Here is a 19,628-nt window from a genome sequence, read left to right on the forward strand (position 1 = left end):
TTCAAAAGTTTCTGCTTTTCACCATCAACTCAAAGTTATGTATTTAAAAATTGATTTTACTGTTTCAACTCATGAAAGTAATATACATTTATAATACAAAATGAAGTCAATAGAAAACAACGAAAAGGAGAAATAAAAACATAAAACTAGGACCTATCATCTTGCCATTTATTCATAACCATGACTAACATTGGTGTATACATACAACGTTCTAATCTTTTTTCCCTACATAAACATGTGCAAAATATTGTTATCAAAACCATATAATACTGATGAGGTAATTTAGGAAATGTAATTGTTTTAGAATGAGAGGATTTTTGTTGCCCTTAGCACTTCAAGTCCTTCTGAACTCATAGGAATGAAACGAGTCGCCCCAGGTGGAACCACCAACCTCACCTCAGCAGTTTCCATAGGCAAACATTCCAGAATGCTGGGCAGGTCATGTATTTCCAGAGTGCGACATAGGATGAGAAGTGTGCCCGTTGTCTCCAAGGTCATAATGGCTCTGCTGACTTCAGTTCCTTTCACTGGAGCTAGTGAGGGGAAGTCGAAAATGCCAGAGAGAATGAGAGCCCCTGGCCCATGATCCTAAATGAAAAAAAGAGAGAACATAGAAATCCCCTCACGCAGTACCCCCAGGTCCCTTTTGTGTTGTTCTAGCCAACACAGCAGGTGTCCTGCTATATATACCAGCTGCCACTCTTGTTGTCCCCATCACACTGGACGCTGATCATCTGCGATCAACAACCATGGGAAAGGTGAGTCAACCCAGGTGCCATACCATGTCTATTGAGTGTCTCCTGTGTCTGGGGATGTACCTCCCAGTTGACTGCCTGCTGTCACCTTGTTTTCTACTACAGATCACCTTCTACAAGGACCAGGGCTTCCAGGGCCGCCACTACGAATGAATGCAGCAGCGACTGCCCCAACCTGCAGCCCCACTTCAGCCGCTGCAACTCCATCCGTGTGGACAGCGGCTACTGGATGCTGTATGAGCGCCCCACCTATGAGGGCTACCATATTTCCTGGGGCGCGGCGACTACCAGGACTACCAGCAATGGATGGGCCTCAGAGATTCGGTCTGCTCCTGCCGTGCAATTCCTTACGTGAGTCTTGCTTCAACCAACTGATGTGAAAGTATCATTGATCTGTGGCCATAACTTCCTGTTTATAAAAGTCAGTTTGTTCCAACTCAGGACTAGTGTTCACAGTGAGGATAACAATGCCTGACTTTCGAGCATTTAAAAAAAAAAATGTGAGCAGGATCATGAAACACTGTAACCTCTATTTATTTCTTACTTAAGGACAACAAATTATTTTTAGGGCACAAGAAATCACAACATAGCCTCTAAAATTAAATTTGGTAGCATCTGGCTGATCCCTAATTTTTAAATAAAAACCACCTTCTTCAGTAAAGAAAAAAAATCTATCGAGGTCACTCTGTTTTAGTAGTAAAAACACAAACAGACTATGGGAGAACAATACAAGCATAATGTATTCTAATTGCATTGGTGATTGTTTTCAATACATTATCTGCATTGTTCATTAGTAATTTGTTTCAGCTTGTAAGTGGCTTCTTATTTTCCAGGAGTCATTATCAACTAGTTTCATACAAGGGTCAGAGACAACTCATTAATTAGGATTTCATAGGACATGGTCCTCACCAGTGTTGCTTAGTGTATTTTCATCATGTGGAGATTCTGTTTCTGCTTTCTGGTGACATGAAATCATGTGATGTGGCAAGTAGATATAAGAATTGAGACCAAAATTTGTAGCTGCAAAAAGAGATACACATAAAATAGGAATTTCTTGGAGGCAAGAAACTCAAATGGTACGAGTGACTCGGCACAATGTCAAACATGTGGATTCAGAGTAAATACGAATTGTTGCACAATATGAGTGCAAAGGGACTTAAAACAAGCTTGATAGGACTCACTTGAAAGCAGTCTTAACAGAGAAGGGAGTTAAAATCCTCTCTGCAGATCACAACACCAAATACTATCGTGATAGATGGTTTCTTACAGAGGAGCCCCTTTCATTCTGTTTGTTTCAATGTGTGTTTCTTCCACTAGATAGTCCACTGGTCAGGTGAGTTTTATTTTAAGACTTTCTAACGTGTTAGACCAACAATGTAAAGAGAGGGGGTAAGGAGGAAACATGTCAGGATGGTTTGAAACCATGCTTGATGAAGATGCAGGCTAACTGAGTCACTTTTATGGACATCAAGGATGCACACAATTTATTTATTTCTTCTTTGGTTTATTGTCACAACAGACCAGTGCTCACAGGCTAAGACTGTATGAGAGAGATGACTACGGAGGCCTTATGTCTGAGCTCACTGAGGACTGCTCCTGCATCCACAATTGCTTCCGGCTCAATGAGCTGCACTCTCTCCACGTGCTGCAGGGCTACTGGGTCCTCTACGAGATGCCCAACTACTGGGGGGCGGCAGTACCTGCTGAAGCCGGGGGACTATAGGCGCTACCACGACTGGAGGGCCACGGATGCCAAAGTGGGCTCTTTGAGACGGTCATCGATTTGTACTAGGCTGTGTTTTTCTTGTTATGATCCAAATAGAAATGCAATAAATAGACCAGTTGTGTTCCTGACACTATGTGACTCTTGCTTATCTTTAAATAATAACTCAATTCTAATAAATGGTAACGCGCAGGCACTTACCTGTCCTTGAAGTTCAGGTGTTTTGAATGTCTACTTACCTCCTGTTGGTTAGGCAACAGTATTTATGGCTTCCCCACCCACTCATGTCATGGGAAAGAGAGACAAGCACTGTTTCTGCCTCTTTGACCAAAATCTGAGGGAGAGAAGAAAAACAATAATAATGAAAAATGACTGGAACGCATATAAAGGAGAAAACATAGAACCAGTTGTGGCTGGGACACCAAACAGAAGGGATTGCTGGAGAAGCTAATGCAGCTGAAGTCTCGGATATTAGTCAAGAGAAGCTGAGTAAAGAGACGGGTTTTAAGCAGAATTCTCAAAGCAGAGAAAGTCAAGTCATTTGATGAGGTCATCTGGTTAAAAAAAGGGTTAAACTAAGAGTTACAGGGCCTGAATTGTTATCCTGCCTCTGCAACTTACTAGGAGAGTGACCTGCTCAGACTAGTTTTCCAGAGACTCTCCCAGTTTTAGCACTGAGAGTCCTTACTTACATCCTGGAAATCCCCTCAATCTCAGGTCAACCAGGATGCGTGGTTACCCTACTTACTAGCTTATCATTTCTTATCCTCTCTGTGCCTAAATTACTGTATTGAAAACTACAGGTGATAATAAATTCCTGCCTCACTAAATCCCAGATTATAATGACAAGATGAAGAAGGACTGTAAACACACTTCGTTATCTTTAAATTATTGTACAAATGTACATGTAAGAAATTAACGTATCTTCAGTGTCCCCTTAAATCAACAGTGGTCAACTTTATTTTGGACTCCAATGTGAATTTTTATCAAGACTCAATTATCAAAAACTTTATGCAGCGTGAAGTATTAATATTTGCTACCCTGCATATCTCTACGAGCTTTCCAAATTTACATAAGCAAAAATTGTGCTCTGTTCCAATTAACTTCTTTGTAGAAATTGATAAGCTTATTTCAAAATTCCTGGAATTGCAAGGGACCCAGAATAGCCAAAGTAATCTTGAAAAAAAAGAACAAAGTAGGAGTACTCACACTTCTCAATTTCAAAACTTACCACAAAGCAACAGTAATCAAGACAGTGAGGTACTGGCATAGGGTAGACATAAAGATAAATGTAACAGACTTGAAAGTCCAGAAATAAACCCATATGTCTACACATTTTTAACAAGGATATTAAAACTATTCAGTGGAAGAAAGAATGGCTTTTCAACAATGGTGCTGGGACAACTGGATCTCTACATGCAAAATAAAGAAATTGGACCCCTATCTCATACATATATAAAAACGAACTCAAACTACATCACACACCTAAATGTAAGAACTCAAACCGTAAAAGTCACAAAAGAAAATCTAAGCATACATCTTTGTGACCTTTTATTAGGCAATATTTTTTAAATGTGACACCAAAAACACAAACAACCAAAAAAAATTGGATTTAGTTAAAATTAAAACCTTTTATGCATCAAAGCACATTACCAATAAAGTGAAAAGACAGCACATAGAATGAGAGAAAATGCTTACAAAACATGTTTCTTACAAGGGTCTAGTGTCCAGAATACATAAAGAACTATTACAAATTAACAATATAAATAATGCAATTAAAAAATGGCCAAAGGACTTGAATATACAACTTTGCAAAGAAGATATGCAATTGGCCAACAAACAAATGAAAAGATGTTCAACATCTTTAGTCCTTTGGGAAATTCAAATCAAAACCACAATAGAATACCACTTAATTCTCATGAGGATGGTTACAATAATTCTAGGAAGGGAAAAACAGAAAATTACAAGTATTGGTAAAGATGGGAAGTAATTGCAACTCTCACCAATCGCTGGTGATAATGTAAAATGATGCAGCCACAGTGGAAAACAATTTGGTAGTACCTCAAATAGTTAAACATAGAGTTGTCATATGACTTAGCAATTCTACTCCTAGATATATACTGAAAAGAACTGAAAAAGAGTGTTCAAACAAAAACTTACGGATGAGTATTTATAGCAGCACTATTAACAATAGTTAAAAGTTGAAAACAACCCAATGCCCATCAATAGATGATTAGATAAATGAAATGTGAAATGTCCATGCAAGGAAATATTTGACCACAAAAAGGAATGAAGTGCTACAACATGGATGAACCTTAAAAACACTATCCTAACTGAAAGAAGACAGTCACATAAGACCTTATATTATATGATTCCATTTATATGAAATACCCAGAATAGGCAAATCTACAGAGACAGTAAGTAAGTTAGTGGTTGTCTAGTGTTGGAGTGATGGGAGGATAAGGGATGATAGCTAAAGGGTACAGGGTTTCTCATTGTGGTGATAAACACACTCTAAAATTGACTGTGGTGATGGTTGCATATGTCTGTGAATTGTACACTTAAAATGAGTGAACTGTATGGTACATGAAGCAGCTCAATAAAGTTGTTAAAAAAAATAATGCCCTGCACAGAACCTTAAATAATGAAGATTCTTTAAATTAAGATTCCTTCTTGTTGAAGGAACATATGGGATAAACTATAAATATGAAGATACACATATAATAGTCCCCCTTTATGCATGGTAAGATTTACTTTTCAAGATTTCAGTTCCCAGTGGTCAACAGTGGTCAAAAAATATTAAATGGAAAATTCCAGACATAAACAATTCATATGTTTTAAATTGCGTGCCATTCTGAGAAGCATGATGAACTCTCACACTGTCTTGCTTTGTCTAGCCCAGGACATGAATCATCCCATATCCATGCTTCATACACTATCTGCCCGTTAGTCACTTAGTAGCCGTGTAGGCTATTAGTTATCAGAGAGCGAGCGAGGGACCACATTCACATAACCTTTATTACAGTATATTGTTATAATTATTTTATTTTATTATTTGTTATTCTTATTAAACTTCCTGTGCCTAATTATAAATTAAACTTTATCATAGATATGTACGTGTAGGAAAAAACATAGTATATATAGGGTTTGGTACTATCTAAGGTTTCAGGCACACTCGGGAGGATTGGAGCTACTGTATTATCAAAGTACTGTGACTCTTACCAATATCAAATATGCAGAAGATTTGGTGTTTCACTGCTGGTTATCTAGATCATAGTGCATTGTCTTCTAGCTGGATGACTAATAAAATATGAGTTCTTTTCTAAAAGGAAAGAACACCGAAGATAATTTTGTTATTATTTGTTATTAACTTGAACTTTTGCTTTATTTTAATCTGGTGAACTGAAAGGTTTAGAAAACAGCATTTTATGTGACAAAGCTCAGTATGCCACAAGTTTCCTTCTCTATAAACTGAGGGATGTGGACAAAATGAGGTCCCTGATTCCTTCACCGTAAGACGACATTAGGTTTCGAGGTGGTGTATCTCAGTGGTTACCAACGTAGGCTTGGACGTCCGTGGACTTGCTTTCTGGCTTGATCACCTAATGGCTGTGTGATCTTGAGCCAGTTACTTATCCTCCCTAAGCCTCAGTTTTTCCACTGCAAGTTCTCAGGGGAAATAAATGAGGTACCTCCTGTAAAGGAGCTAGCGTATAGCAAAGGCTCAATAAGTAGCAGTCATCACTCCATTACTTTTATTTAGTTATGCTATATATATATGGATTTTATAAGGAAAAGGGGCCAGAATAAATTTGGTATTTTCTAAAAAATTCTCCTAACTCAAGGAAGAGTGAACATTCTCGGTGTCCTTTTGACAGTCACCCATTACTGCTGTCTTAGAAGTTTACACATAAATAAATGAATCAAGAATTACAGAACCCTTTATAGCCAGTTAATGCTGAGGTCTTAGAGACAGGCTGAAGAGACCAGCCTGGCAGCAGACAACTGAGCAATCCACTAGAATTTACAGGAGCTTATGTTAGGGCCAAGATTCTCAGGGTTGGTAGGGACACAGCAGGCTACTTGGGTGTCAGGCCTTCTGACACCCAAATTAAAAAAAAATATAAGTATGGCATTGAACCTACTATAAGAAGTATACAATTTAGGGGAGATATAAGACGTGCTCATCTAGAATGATATCTAAAACAAGCCATTGGTATATGTAGAGGCAATTAGGCATTGGCAGCTGAGAAGACTGAGTTTCAGTCCCAGTTTCTCCACTTACTAGCTATCCGGACCTTTTTGAATTTGTTTCTTCATAGTGATGAGTACTGTGATTAGACTTGGTCAGTCAGGGTTCTTGGCCTGAACTGGTTGCTTCAGAGAACTCCATGTAGCCTTTTCTAGCTGCAATATTCCCCATAGGACAATAATCTGTGGGGAAATGGGTACAAGACCACAATTCTCCTACATCACACTTCTTAAGCTTGGAGCTCAGAATTCTCTCCATTTAGATCCTTGATTCCAAGACCTAAGAGAGAATCTTTACCTGGCCTATCCACCTGAGGATACTGGTAGTCAAAGGGCAGCTGTTTGTGAGAAGTAAAGGAGAGAGGAACATATGGGTGGAGTTTGGACATGTGAGGGAGTGAGGAGAGGAGCATAGTCCATGGAGTGGTGGAAGGGGGCTCTATTTATGCTCTTGCCCCAGGTCTCTCAAATATTTGGGGCAGTCCTGGTAATAATTGTGCTGTGTGGGCTACTGTAGTGCAGGGGATCCTGCCGACTTCGCCAAGTGTCGTGCGGGGTGTCAGGCGGGGTCTCCGGTCCCACTCCCCACATCAGAACGCAGGACATGGTGAGGCCAAAAAGGAACACCCACGGAGCCATAGGTAGGGGAGTCATACCACTATACTCTCACTGGCGACTGGGTTGGAGACACAGGAACGAGGAGCCACACAATTCTCAACCCTCACTGCACCGCTTGCAGGCTCAGCCACCATCTTCTTGTTAGCTCCCCCCTTTCTCCTTTTCTTCTCTGCTAGCCTCTTCTCCTAGCCTAGCCACGGCAGTTATATTCATGGCTAATGGCTCACTGGTTACAGCTGACGGCCAACTAGCCACAGCTGCTGGCCATTTGATCACAGTCGCTGGCCATTTACTACCTGAGCCAGCACCTTTCTATGTGAGGCCGAGAGCCTGGAAACTGCTTTTTGGGGCTCTGTCCCCACACTCCACCCCTACAGGCTCTCGCCTCACAATCTACGCGACAAGCGTCTTCCGCGAGGGGCCCTTGTGCGAGGAGCCTGGAGGTGAATGCTATTTCCTGGACACAGCCAAGCTCTCTGGTCACAACCAGGGTTTCTCAGGGCACCACCAGTACTCCTGGGCACAGCCAGACTTCCTGGACTTCTTAGGGTACCACTAGTCTCCCCGGGCACAGCCAGGGTTTCTCAGGGCACCACCAGTACTCCTGGGCACAGCCAGACTTCCTGGACTTCTTAGGGTACCACTAGTCTACCCGGGCACACGAGGGCCTCTCAGGGCACCGCCACTCTCTCTGGGCACAGCCCGGCTTCCTGGACACAGCCAGGGCCTCTCAGGGCACCGCCACTCTCTCTGGGCACAGCCCGGCTTCCTGGACACAGCGAGGGCCTCTCAGGGCACCGCCACTCTCTCTGGGCACAGCCCGGCTTCCTGGACACAGCCAGGGCCTCTCAGGGCACCGCCACTCTCTCTGGGCACAGCCCGGCTTCCTGGACACAGCCAGGGCCTCTCAGGGCACTGCCACTCTCTCTGGGCCTCTCAGGGCACCGTGCCGGAACAACAGCGGCTCACAGGCAAGGTGCTTACATATTCTCAATGGTGGCCGGTCAAGACACAAAAGCAAACATCCCCCAGTTCCGCTACACGGTGGTATGTTCCCAAACAGTCAAGCTGTCCATTAAATTAGGGATGGAAGGCAATTCCCCATAGACCATAGTCATTCGCCAGGGCTGTCCTGGGGGTGAGGGATGACCTTGACCTCACCCTCAACTCCCAAAGGACTCAGCAAGCCTTTTCTCCTGGGACTACAAGTCCTGCATCCGGGCTGCCTCAGCAAGCACTTCCCAGCTCACAGGGCCGCAACAACCTTCGCTTTCTCCGGCCTCTGCTGGTTGGGGAACAGTGGATGTCTTCCCACCCCTCCACGGGGTTCCAGCTTTCAGGCAGCTGCTCCTCCTGGTCTTCCTCAGACTCACGCACAAACTGCTCCACTGCCCTTCGGAGAGCTTTGGCAGGCACCGTACCCTGCTCGCTGCGCCATGTGTAGTGCAGGGGATCCTGCCGACTTCGCCAAGTGTCGTGCGGGGTGTCAGGCGGGGTCTCCGGTCCCACTCCCCACATCAGAACGCAGGACATGGTGAGGCCAAAAAGGAACACCCACGGAGCCATAGGTAGGGGAGTCACACCACTATACTCTCACTGGCGACTGGGTTGGAGACACAGGAACCAGGAGCCACACAATTCTCAACCCTCACTGCACCGCTTGCAGGCTCAGCCACCATCTTCTTGTTAGCTCCCCCCTTTCTCCTTTTCTTCTCTGCTAGCCTCTTCTCCTAGCCTAGCCACGGCAGTTATATTCATGGCTAATGGCTCACTGGTTACAGCTGACGGCCAACTAGCCACAGCTGATGGCCATTTGATCACAGTCGCTGGCCATTTACTACCTGAGCCAGCACCTTTCTATGTGAGGCCGAGAGCCTGGAAACTGCTTTTTGGGGCTCTGTCCCCACAGCTACATGACATACTTTGTATAAGATTCCCAGCATAATGTCTGGAACATAGTAGACACTGTTTATACAGTAGGCTATGATTATTAACTATTATTATTTTCATCACTGTGAGTCCCAAGAGTGCTGCGAAGTTTGCTGCAGGTTCAATCCCACCCACAAAAATGGGAGTAAACATGGCTTCCTTCAACAAGGTCATGTCAATTATGTGCTGATGAACTCAAAAGGTTTCAGTTGGGAGACATGTAGGTGGTTACCAGAGAGCCAGGAAAAGAAGCCTGTAAATGCTTCAGAAAACCCAGATTATAAACAGATTATAAACCCAGATTTAAAACCCAGATTTAAAACATTTGTGGAGAAAGGAGAGGAAGGAGGGTGATGAACTATTTCTATTGAGGCTTCTAACAGGCCTCATGTAACTTTAATGACTCCTAAATGAATGGTTTTGTTTTGTGAAGAAGCCAGGTTTATATTAGATACATTCACGTATTTTGATATGTAAGCTTATATATCTAATTATACAAGCTTATTTAACCATGAGTTACCAAGCTTTATAATTTTTTTACTGATTTAAATAAGACCTGTCTTTTTAAGAAAGAGTTTTGCAGTTATTTTTAAAGACAAAAAAAAAAAGCTTGTATATAACTTTAGGGTTCAACTCAGTATTCAAATATTTGTGATAAAAGTCTCATTGATTTCAGAACCTTAACCTTCCTTATATTCTAGACTAAGGTGTTGGCTGATTGTGGGAACAGAGCCAGGAATGCAGTTTCCAGGCTCTCGGCCTCACGTGGAAAGGTGCTGGCTCAGGTAGTAAATGGCCATCAACTGGGATTGGATGGCCATCAGCTGTGGCTAGTTGGCCGTCAGCTATAATCAGTGAGCCATTGGCCACTAATATAACTGCTGTGGCTACGCTAGCAGAAAAATGGGGGCTAGCAAGAAGATGGGGGCTGAGCCTGCAGGCGGCGGAGCGCGGATTGCAGTTAGCAGGGCGGATTACAGTTAGTAAGGAGAGTCGTTGGTCGGTTGGCAGAAAAGCGGACAGCAGATTGCACGTCGTGTGAATCCAGCCTCCAGTGATCCTATAGTAGTATGACTCCCCTATCTATGGCTCTGTGGGTGTTCCTTTTTGGCCTCGCCACATCCTGCGATCGTATGTGGGGAGCAGGAGCAGAGACCCCGCAGGCCGGCCCCGCACGACATTGATACTAATACAAAGAGACATAACAAAGCATGTCTTGGAGCCTCCAAGACCAAATGTCTCATTCCATTAACTCATCCATCTTCTAAAATTCAACGAAGTGGCTAGGAACCTCTTTCATTAATTTCCATCACAAAAAAGTTGTTTAACACATTTTCTTTCATTTTGATTCTCTTTCTCAGGCCACCTCTCCTGCCTCCCTCTTTAGCTGCAAGAACTAAGTTCTGAGACCTTAACAGAATAGCTATGTTAGTGCTCTAGCGCCCCCCTCAGGAAGGCCTCCCTCCTGTCCGCTTACACCAGCCTGCAGGTTTTTGGGCCATTTTTACCTCCCTTCAAGTCTTCTCTGGCCACCAGGGCAGGGCAAAACTGGAGAGTATCAGAACCAGGGAATATGGTAGAGGAGTGAGTGGAAGAAAGTGGCTTCTCTGTCTCTGAATGGGTGACCTCATGTGGGAGAGTTATTGTTTTCCCAAAAAAGGATTGGAATCATTATTGGTTTAACTGTTCATGTTTCCAGGGCTCTATTTATCCACCTAAATAATTGACAAGTAATTATGAGGGACAGAGAAGTGTGACCTGGTCCTTACCCTTGAGTTTATAACCCTGTAGAAGACATTAGACCAGAAAAAGAAGAAATATATGAGCAAGGCAATGCTTAAGTGCTAAGCTGGGTGGTAATGAAGTGGATGTAGACATTCAGAGAAGGGAGAGACAAGTAAAAGCTGGTTCTGAGAGGAGGCGTCCTAGGAAGAGGGACTAGACTGCCTTGAACATTGGGTGGGATTTGATAAGCTTCCAGAAAGTGAACAGCTCCCTTCCATTGGCCAAGATCATCATAGACATCTTGAATTTAGAAGACAAAAAGGGAAAAAATTCTCCCTAGTTAGCCCTTCTGGACTGCCAAGATTGAGAACAAATTCACCCATTGTTTTCAGGGTGAATTGTATCTACTCTTACTATTTCTCTACGTAACCATAAAAAGATTCAATAAAATAATGAGAGAGAGGACATTTCTTCTGACTTGTTCTTTATATATCAACTTTCCTTTTCCATACTGCTTCGAAGACCTCCAAAGTAATTTAATAGAAAGAATACATACGTAGCTATAATGTAATGAAGAATCAAAGTGATACAGAAATGAGAAAAAAGGTGAAATTCTGCTGCTAGCCAAATCAGTCCTAAATCAGCTAACAGATCTGCTACGTGCACACACACTCACACACAACCACTCACATCCCTGAGCCTCTGTTATGGCTGGTGATGCCCCTGGGTTTTGCATCCACCGTCCACCAGCCACAGTGAGGTGGGTTTAGAACAGATGCTGGTCAATGAACTCATGGTAACGTTCTTGGGAGGATTTCCCTTACTGTTGGCATGTTCCATTGCAGATAAACCCCTATGGTACAGCAGTGACCACTTCAACCTGTAGTCCTGCTTCAGCCAGGGCAGTTTAGTGCATGCAGGTGGACAGAAGAGCTGGATGCTCTGGGCTGGGGCAGGTATATTCTCCACCAGCAGTGGGCAGACTTCAGTGACTATCTTCTCTGACTGCACAGTCCTCGCATTATATTATTCCTCCTCTTGGCATCTTGCTCAAGGTCACACACAAACAGTAGTCATCATTTGATTGTGATATCAAAATTACCAAACAGAAGATCTTTGCTAAATTAGGCCAAAGTGTTCCAACACATGAAATTATCCACCGATCATATTCAGTCTCCGTACCATAAGCAAACTTGTGGACACTATGACATTGAAACCCACAAACACAAATATGTTTATTTTTTATTGATGTACCAAGGAATTCTGTTAATATTATCATCTCCAGCATTATTAAAATATGAATAATATCATATATTTACCACCACTATTACTTTACAATTTACCATGTGCTTTCGAGTTTATTATCTCATTTGATTTTCATTGTCATTCCTGTTTTATAAATGGGAAAACTGAGGCTTGAGGCAGTTAAGGGACTTTCCAAAAATTACACAAGCAGTAACAAAAACTGCAGAAGTGTGTGTGGATGTATGTAGCCATCGCTCCCTGAATGTGTTCTTCACAGATAGCGCCTATTAACTATTTCATGGTATTTGTTAGTACTGTGAAGACAAATAATTTTAGAGGAAACAGTGTGAAAGGAAGGCCTTGGGACAGGTAGGACAGATGGTCACAGGGAGTTTGCAATACTTATTCCTCCACCAAGCAATGGTGCAGGCCCTGGAAACACCAGCCACCCCACTATCTAACCTAGTCCACATCCCTGATGCTCTAACAGAAGCTAACTATACAACAGAAAGGACTTGAGTATAAGCCTCTAACTCAAGGCCCAGACTTTCCCATGACTTTGGAATCCATACACAAGGCTAACTCTCTCAGCAACCTCTTGACCCCGTATCTTATTTCTAGGTATTTCACTTGAATCCCGAATATTCCTTAATGTAATTGTTTGCCTCAGGGCTCCTTTAGTGCTGCCACTACTTTTGCAAGAGGCTGGGATGAATTGTACAATGTCACATGGCATTGGCTGAGAAGTAGACCGGAGCCAGCCTATAACCAGCCCATACTCTTTATCAACCCACAGAGAGTCATGCCAAGGCCTGGGTATCTTCTGGATACTATGTCAGTTCTATTCCAATAGAGAGACCTTCTATCCACTGTGGGTTTTCCTTTAGTAGGAAGGGCCTTCGACAGTAAAACTATTACATGTTCACATACATAACATATGTTTATGAATAATAAACATATTTTCTAAAATAAAAACAATGAAAAAACAATTTTATTGTTTTATATGTTTACAAATTTCTTTAATGTCAATAGCCTCTGGAAAATACTCCACTCTACACTTGTAAAAGAATGAGTGAAAAAGGCAAATAACATCTTGGTATTGTTTTGAAAACTTTTTTGACCTTATGAGCCCCTTGAAAATGTCTCAGGGACCTCAGAGGTGAAAGCCATACTATCAACAGGCACTGTTGGCTGGCGAGCATCTCACATGTCTGAGGAAACAAACAGGTGCGGTATTTTGAGGGTTTATACATTATACCTTACACTAACTCAAATCACCTTTATCAAGGAAGCAAGAGTTTGAAATGTTGACAAGGAAAGAAAGATCTTAGAACATTTGAAGGAGGACAGAGACACCAAACAGGCAGGACTCTGAGCAGGGACCAGCAGAAGGAAGAATTTAGGCTCCCAAGATGAAAGAAAGAGAAAGGGAGGAAGGCCACAGCTATCTGCTTTCTTTAAGGTCAAAGCCAAGTATTGAGGGCCTACTATGTGCAAACGCTTTGCTCTAAGGCCGAGGGACAGAAAGGAACAAGGAAGAATTTGCAGCCTTCAGGAGCCTATGAATATCCAGTCAAGTATCAGTTTTACTCAAGATGAGCACCCCAAAAAGCAATGATAATCACAGAATCTAGAATTTGAACTAAGCTTTACGCTCTTCAAAGCACTTTCACAGATTACCTCACTTGATTCCCTTTTCCTTAAGATTCCTTATTGTTTAAATTCTGGTTTTTAATAAATTTTTTTTCTTAAAAAAAACACCAGTCCCTGAGCAGAATACATTGCTCCATTTAATTACCTTTGAGGAGTCAATTAAGCAAAGTAGGCTATAAAAGAAAAGCATGAGGATAGAATTTCGCTCATCCTTTTGCTCAACTGAAAGAGTAAAGACTCTTTTCATTTTGGTGGCAACAACAGCTTTAGTGAATTAGAAAACCCGAACCTGCCAGAAAGAATGAGAGTAAACCATTCAGCTAACCCCAATGACCAGGGGGGAGAGAGAGCCAGAGTTTGCAAATCCCCTACTCACCGAAATGAACCCCTTTTGTGTGATTTCCTGCAGAGGCAGCAGTCAGGGCAGCTATATACACAGCGGCCGTCGCCCTAGTCCCACAAAGCACCGAGCGAAACCTCCTGCTCACCCTATCCAAAATGGGAAAGGTAAGGAAGTACTGGGTACCTGAGGCTCCACCTTTGCCTTCTCACAGCATCTTCACTTGAGGCAAATAGTTTCATGCTCCCACATCTTCCATTTGCAGATCACCTTCTACGAGGACCGTGGCTTCCAGGGCCGCTGCTACGAGTGCAGCAGCGACCACTCCAACCTGCAGCCCTACTTCAGCCGCTGCAACTCCATCCGGGTGGACAGCGGCTGCTGGATGCTGTATGAGCGCCCCAACTACCAGGGCCACCAGTACTTCCTGCGGCGCGGCGACTACCCCGACTACCAGCAGTGGATGGGCTTCAGTGACTCCATCCGTTCCTGCCGCCTTATTCCTCAAGTAAGTGTGGCTCTGTCTTTGTCTTCAGTCTCTTTGGAAATGATATCGTTCGGCAACCAAATGGTTCCAATTAGGGAGCAGAAAGCGCAAGTGAGACTAGTTAGTGCATGCAGTCCATTTTAGATGAGTGTCTCAGATGGGAAGCTGTTCTTCAGGAAATGTTTCTTTTTTTGAATTATAAGTTTGTAGATTTGATATTTTAAGTGTAATCAAAATTATAAGACCAAAAACTAAGAAAAAGCAGAACATAGAGACTGAAATTACCATCTGTTCAAGATAGAATTTCTTAAAGTGGTGATTCCAAGCCGTATCAACTCAGAAATTCAATATAACAAAATTTAGAAATACAACCTGGGTCGGTTTAGTTGATAAAAATATGTTTGCTTGCTTTGGCTCACTTTTCTATTTATTTTCCTGGAGAAGATAGGACCCTGTCTTCTGGTTTCTATTCTAATTCCATGATCAGTACTTATCAGCTCACTTAGAGGTATGAATTCATGGAAAGGCCAAATCCAAAACTTTAGTCTGAGAGTCAGTATTTTCTAGAGAGTGATTGTAGAATTCTTAGAAGAATGAAGTAAGTGTAGGAGGCAGGGCATATGGTGTCATCCAAACTGAGCTTAATGAAAATGATTCTTGCAGCTGAAGGAAATGAGTAAGTTGAGGATAGGAGTACAGAAAGGAAGCTGAAGAGTCAAATAGGTTGAAACCTGAACTGTAATTGAGGTTATGAAAACAGATAAGGAAAATGTGGCATCTTAATTTTTTACAAGAGCTTCATAATCCTATGTTCCATAGTGTACGTGAATACTAAAACATTGGTTTTAAGGAAAGTAGCTAAAAATTGATTCCTTTTTAATAAGAGTAATACAGAGGGTGCCAAAAAAAGTTATACATTTTAAGAAAGGAAAAGTATTAAATTGTGATACTCATGATATACTGATAACAAAAGATAAACACAAGTCATCTTTGACTTAAGTAATTACAAGAGGTGCTCAAAGTGGTTACCATCAGTGTCCAGACACTTCTGATTACAGCGAACTACTGCTGGAGCAACGTTGACCAAAGTGTTCACTTGTATACATTTTATTTTGGCACCCCCGGTATACAAAATGAGACTGGGCTTTCCAATGACTCATTTTTTACCTTTGAAAAGGACTTTCTCTAATGACAAGCACTAAAGTAATCCATTTTATTTTAGGCAAATCTTAATTCCCAAGGACAGACACTGGTGGGTAGCAGTTGAATGGCTGCTGAGTTCTGTTTCTTGCTTTACCCATAAATCATTAGATTCACTACAGTGGGTGATCAGGGCCACGGAAAGCTTTTTAACTCTGCAGCAGACTGTTCTGGAAGCAAACTTGAACTCTGAGAACTTCTGGGCAGGTGTGGCCAGGGAGGTGCAGGAGTAGAACTTTAATTTCTCTCTATTTGTGTTCATGTACTTTTGTTTTTCTGTCTGCCACCTCAGCACTCTGGCACCTACAGAATGAGGATCTATGAAAGAGATGACTTCAGAGGACAAATGTCAGAGATCACAGATGATTGTCTCTCTCTTCAGGATCGCTTCCACCTCAATGAAATCCACTCCCTCAATGTGCTGGAGGGCTGTTGGGTTCTTTATGAGATGCCCAGCTATAAGGGAAGGCAGTACCTTCTGAGGCCAGGGGAGTACAGACGATATCTTGACTGGGGTGCTATGAATGCCAAAGTTGGTTCTCTTAGACGTGTCATGGATTTTTACTGAAGTATTCACATTCTCTATGTGTCTCCTTTAGAACCTAATAAAATTTTGTAGCTTCTGTCTCTGGCACTAATAGAGTCCTGCTTTTCTTTCAATCTACTAAGCATTCGTATGCAATAATGGCACTTGGCCAAAATAATGACATATGTTTTTAAGATGGGGAAATAACGTTGTATAAGGGAGATAAAGTAGAGGCTATTATTGCCAGCGTTCTTTTAAAGATTACACCATGGAAGCGCAAAGAAAAGTTCAATTCAGTTGGGCTGAAGCCATTTGTGGTTGGTCTTACAAGCATATTTTTGCAGCTACAATGATGAATTACTTCTTAGAGACATCTCAAGTTCTCCTTCCAGGTTATCCCCACCATCGTCCTTATAAAGTCCAAGTCTTAGCTGATGAGGAAATTCGTTTTCAGCATCTAGACTCTTCCTTTATTAGCTCTATAAACAAACTGGTTCCCCTCACCTATTGCACTTCTATCCTAACAGCCAGTGTCCCTTTTCTCCTAATTCCATTTCAATACCCCATTCCTCCATGAGATGTCCAGTCCAAATTTAATTCACTGTCGGCTTATCGAAGAATTGTGCTTTGTAGAAGAATTTCAGGATTTTCACCAAAACCCGATCAGCACAGGGAAACTCAGCCTCATCATTTTAATAGGAAATTGAGTGACATGATGACTCTACACAGAAAATAATACTAAATGGAAAATAAGGAATTGAAATTTTCTGGAGAAGTTTGATTGTATGTTTGTTTCCTTTATTTTTAAAGAATGGATTAAAGTCACTGAAAAAAATACACATATAATAAATTAAAGAAATTAAAAATTGATGACTGAGGAAATTGGGTCAGAGGATAAATAAAAGTAGGAGAGAGAAAGAGAGCCAGAGGTGAAGTAGAAGCCAGCTTTCACTCTATTCTATAGGTGTTTTTTTGGCTGTAGATAGAACCAGATTTGGATCCAGCAGCCAAGGCAGAGAGAAACAAGATCAGTTCCACAACTCATCGTCTATAACAAATGAAAGAATTATTCAAGACAAGCCCTAAGCATTCCCAGTAGTAAAACCTAAAAGAAAATTTTCTTGTGGGTCCTGGTGAAGAGGGTACTGAGTAAACATGCTCAATAACATCCTGCAGTACTTAAATATATAGTTCTTAGGACTGCTTCTTGTAAAGTTCCTCAACGAAGCTGATGGCTTCAGTTCAAAATTTATCTGAAGTAACCCATCCTTTGAAATGACTCCAATTCATATATATATATATATATATATATATATATATATATATATATATATGTATATATATCTCCAATGTCTCATAATTCTAGAGAGAGAATGGGAGAATGGATGGTTTATGCTTTTCCCAGTCACCATCCACTCTGATCATTGGGCATTGGGTGGATCACCTTGCCTTTCCACATATGCTTCCCCATCCCTCCCATGCATCATACTGACCCAGGTGAGAGACATAGTTCCTTTTCCTTTAACTCCTGAACCATTTCCCACATGAAGCATTAATGTATGCAGACAGCTGAATTATAGAGGTTTTAGGGGAGAGAGGCACGTTTATATCATAGTACAACGATATCAGATTTAATAGTCGATGGCCCAGGTCTCGACAGTTGTCTGCAAGCTCCATCCTGCTGCTGGGTGGCCTGGTCTTCTTTCCCTTCCTTGCTCCTCTCTTCTCTGTTCTTAGCTGTAACCACATGGTTGTTCAGTTTTGATAGAGACTCTGTCCGTCCCGTGCCCTCAAGTTGTCCAAATCTACTACCCAAGTGGCTAATAAATAGAGCAAGCGTATAATTTGTTTCTTAAACTGAGCCATTTTTGAGAGTGAAAGGGTGTACTATCAAGGATTACACTGGGGCAAGAAGCATGAATCAGGACTATTCCAGGTAAACTGAAGCACATGGTTTAGCTATTTATAAAGATTTCTTCCTTGGAAAATAGGTTCTTGAATTATTTGGTATTGCTTGTTTTTAAATCCCAGTTCTTTAACCTTTAAACTCCCAATACCAGGGCTGGCTTCCTGGAGACATACACCAGAGACCTCTCTTTGCAAATAATAATATAACAAACATGAATTAGAAAGCCACAAGTTCCTTGGAGTACTAAATTTTACACTATTTGTCTAATAGACATAGTATCACAGACTTCAGACATGGAAGTTATCCTGAAACACCTGAATTGGAAGTTCATAAAGTTAGAATCCCTAGAACTCATTGATAAGTTTTTCTTCTTGAAAATCAGGTGCTTCCATTTCTGGGACACAGGCAGAGAAAATGATATCCTCTCTTTAATCCCAAATAAAGAAAAATTCATCATGATGAGTGATGGTGGTGCTGGAGGAGCTTATGCCCCAACTAACTCCTAGCTCTACCCTTCCGTCTTCTCTCCTTCCACGCTCTAAAGTAAACCCTGGGACCTCACAGAAGAGAAAGGGTCTGAGCTGAAAGCAGCCTCCCAGAGTGGAATGGGAGAAGGGATACCCTATAGGATCCTTCTCACCTTTTCCCCATTAAGATGAACCAACAATTTGAGATAACTCCAGTGTCAGTCTACATATCCTACACATACCAGTGTTTCCTGCAAATCCTAGTTTACAATACTAAGTCCAGATTTTTAATTTTATTCTTCCTTTTTTCGCCTCTTCTCTTCCTCTGAATCTACAATGCCTTCTGGCCTATTTAACCTTACAAAAGGCCTACCAAGCAAAGAACCTGAAGTTGCAGCTATTCTACAAAGGAGTGCCAAGAACTGCTGTATTGAGTTATACTCTCAAAGGGTTCTCCTCCCTAGGGTTCCCTCTCCTACTGTCCAGCTCTGCTGCCTCAGGGTTAGGTCCTGATATTAGTATGTGTCTTATTCCCTCCCCTCTAGACTTTAGAAGTACAACTTTTTTTCTCTGTTGATTTGTCAAAGCAAAAGTGACAACTACCTGTTGCTTAAACCAGAAGTAATGTATTGTTTTCAACACAAAAGTCAATTTGTTCCAAGAGGAATGTCATAGGAGTTAAGCAGAGGTGGCTCAATGATTGCTCTCTGTCTTCTTGTCGTTTATTGAATGGTCATCAAAGACAAGCTGAGAAAGAGAACCAGAGGCTGGTGCTATGATGGTGATCTTTGGTCCTTTAC

General features: G+C 41.8%; 1 protein-coding gene across 1 annotated transcript in view; it reads left to right on the plus strand.

The window, feature by feature from the left end:
* LOC117026305 (gamma-crystallin B) overlaps positions 1–16,560 on the plus strand; it is a 32,899-nt gene extending 16,339 nt beyond the window's left edge. Inside the window, exons 5-7 of the mRNA XM_033112999.1 lie at positions 14,309–14,406; positions 14,505–14,747; positions 16,219–16,560. Coding sequence (XP_032968890.1) covers positions 14,309–14,406; positions 14,505–14,747; positions 16,219–16,494 — 617 coding nt within the window. The 3' untranslated portion in view covers positions 16,495–16,560. The remainder of the gene's footprint in view (positions 1–14,308; positions 14,407–14,504; positions 14,748–16,218) is intronic.
* The last annotated feature ends 3,068 nt before the right edge of the window (positions 16,561–19,628 follow it).

Source organism: Rhinolophus ferrumequinum, chromosome 8 (genome assembly GCF_004115265.2).
Source record: "Rhinolophus ferrumequinum isolate MPI-CBG mRhiFer1 chromosome 8, mRhiFer1_v1.p, whole genome shotgun sequence".
Classification (NCBI taxonomy): domain Eukaryota; kingdom Metazoa; phylum Chordata; class Mammalia; order Chiroptera; family Rhinolophidae; genus Rhinolophus; species Rhinolophus ferrumequinum.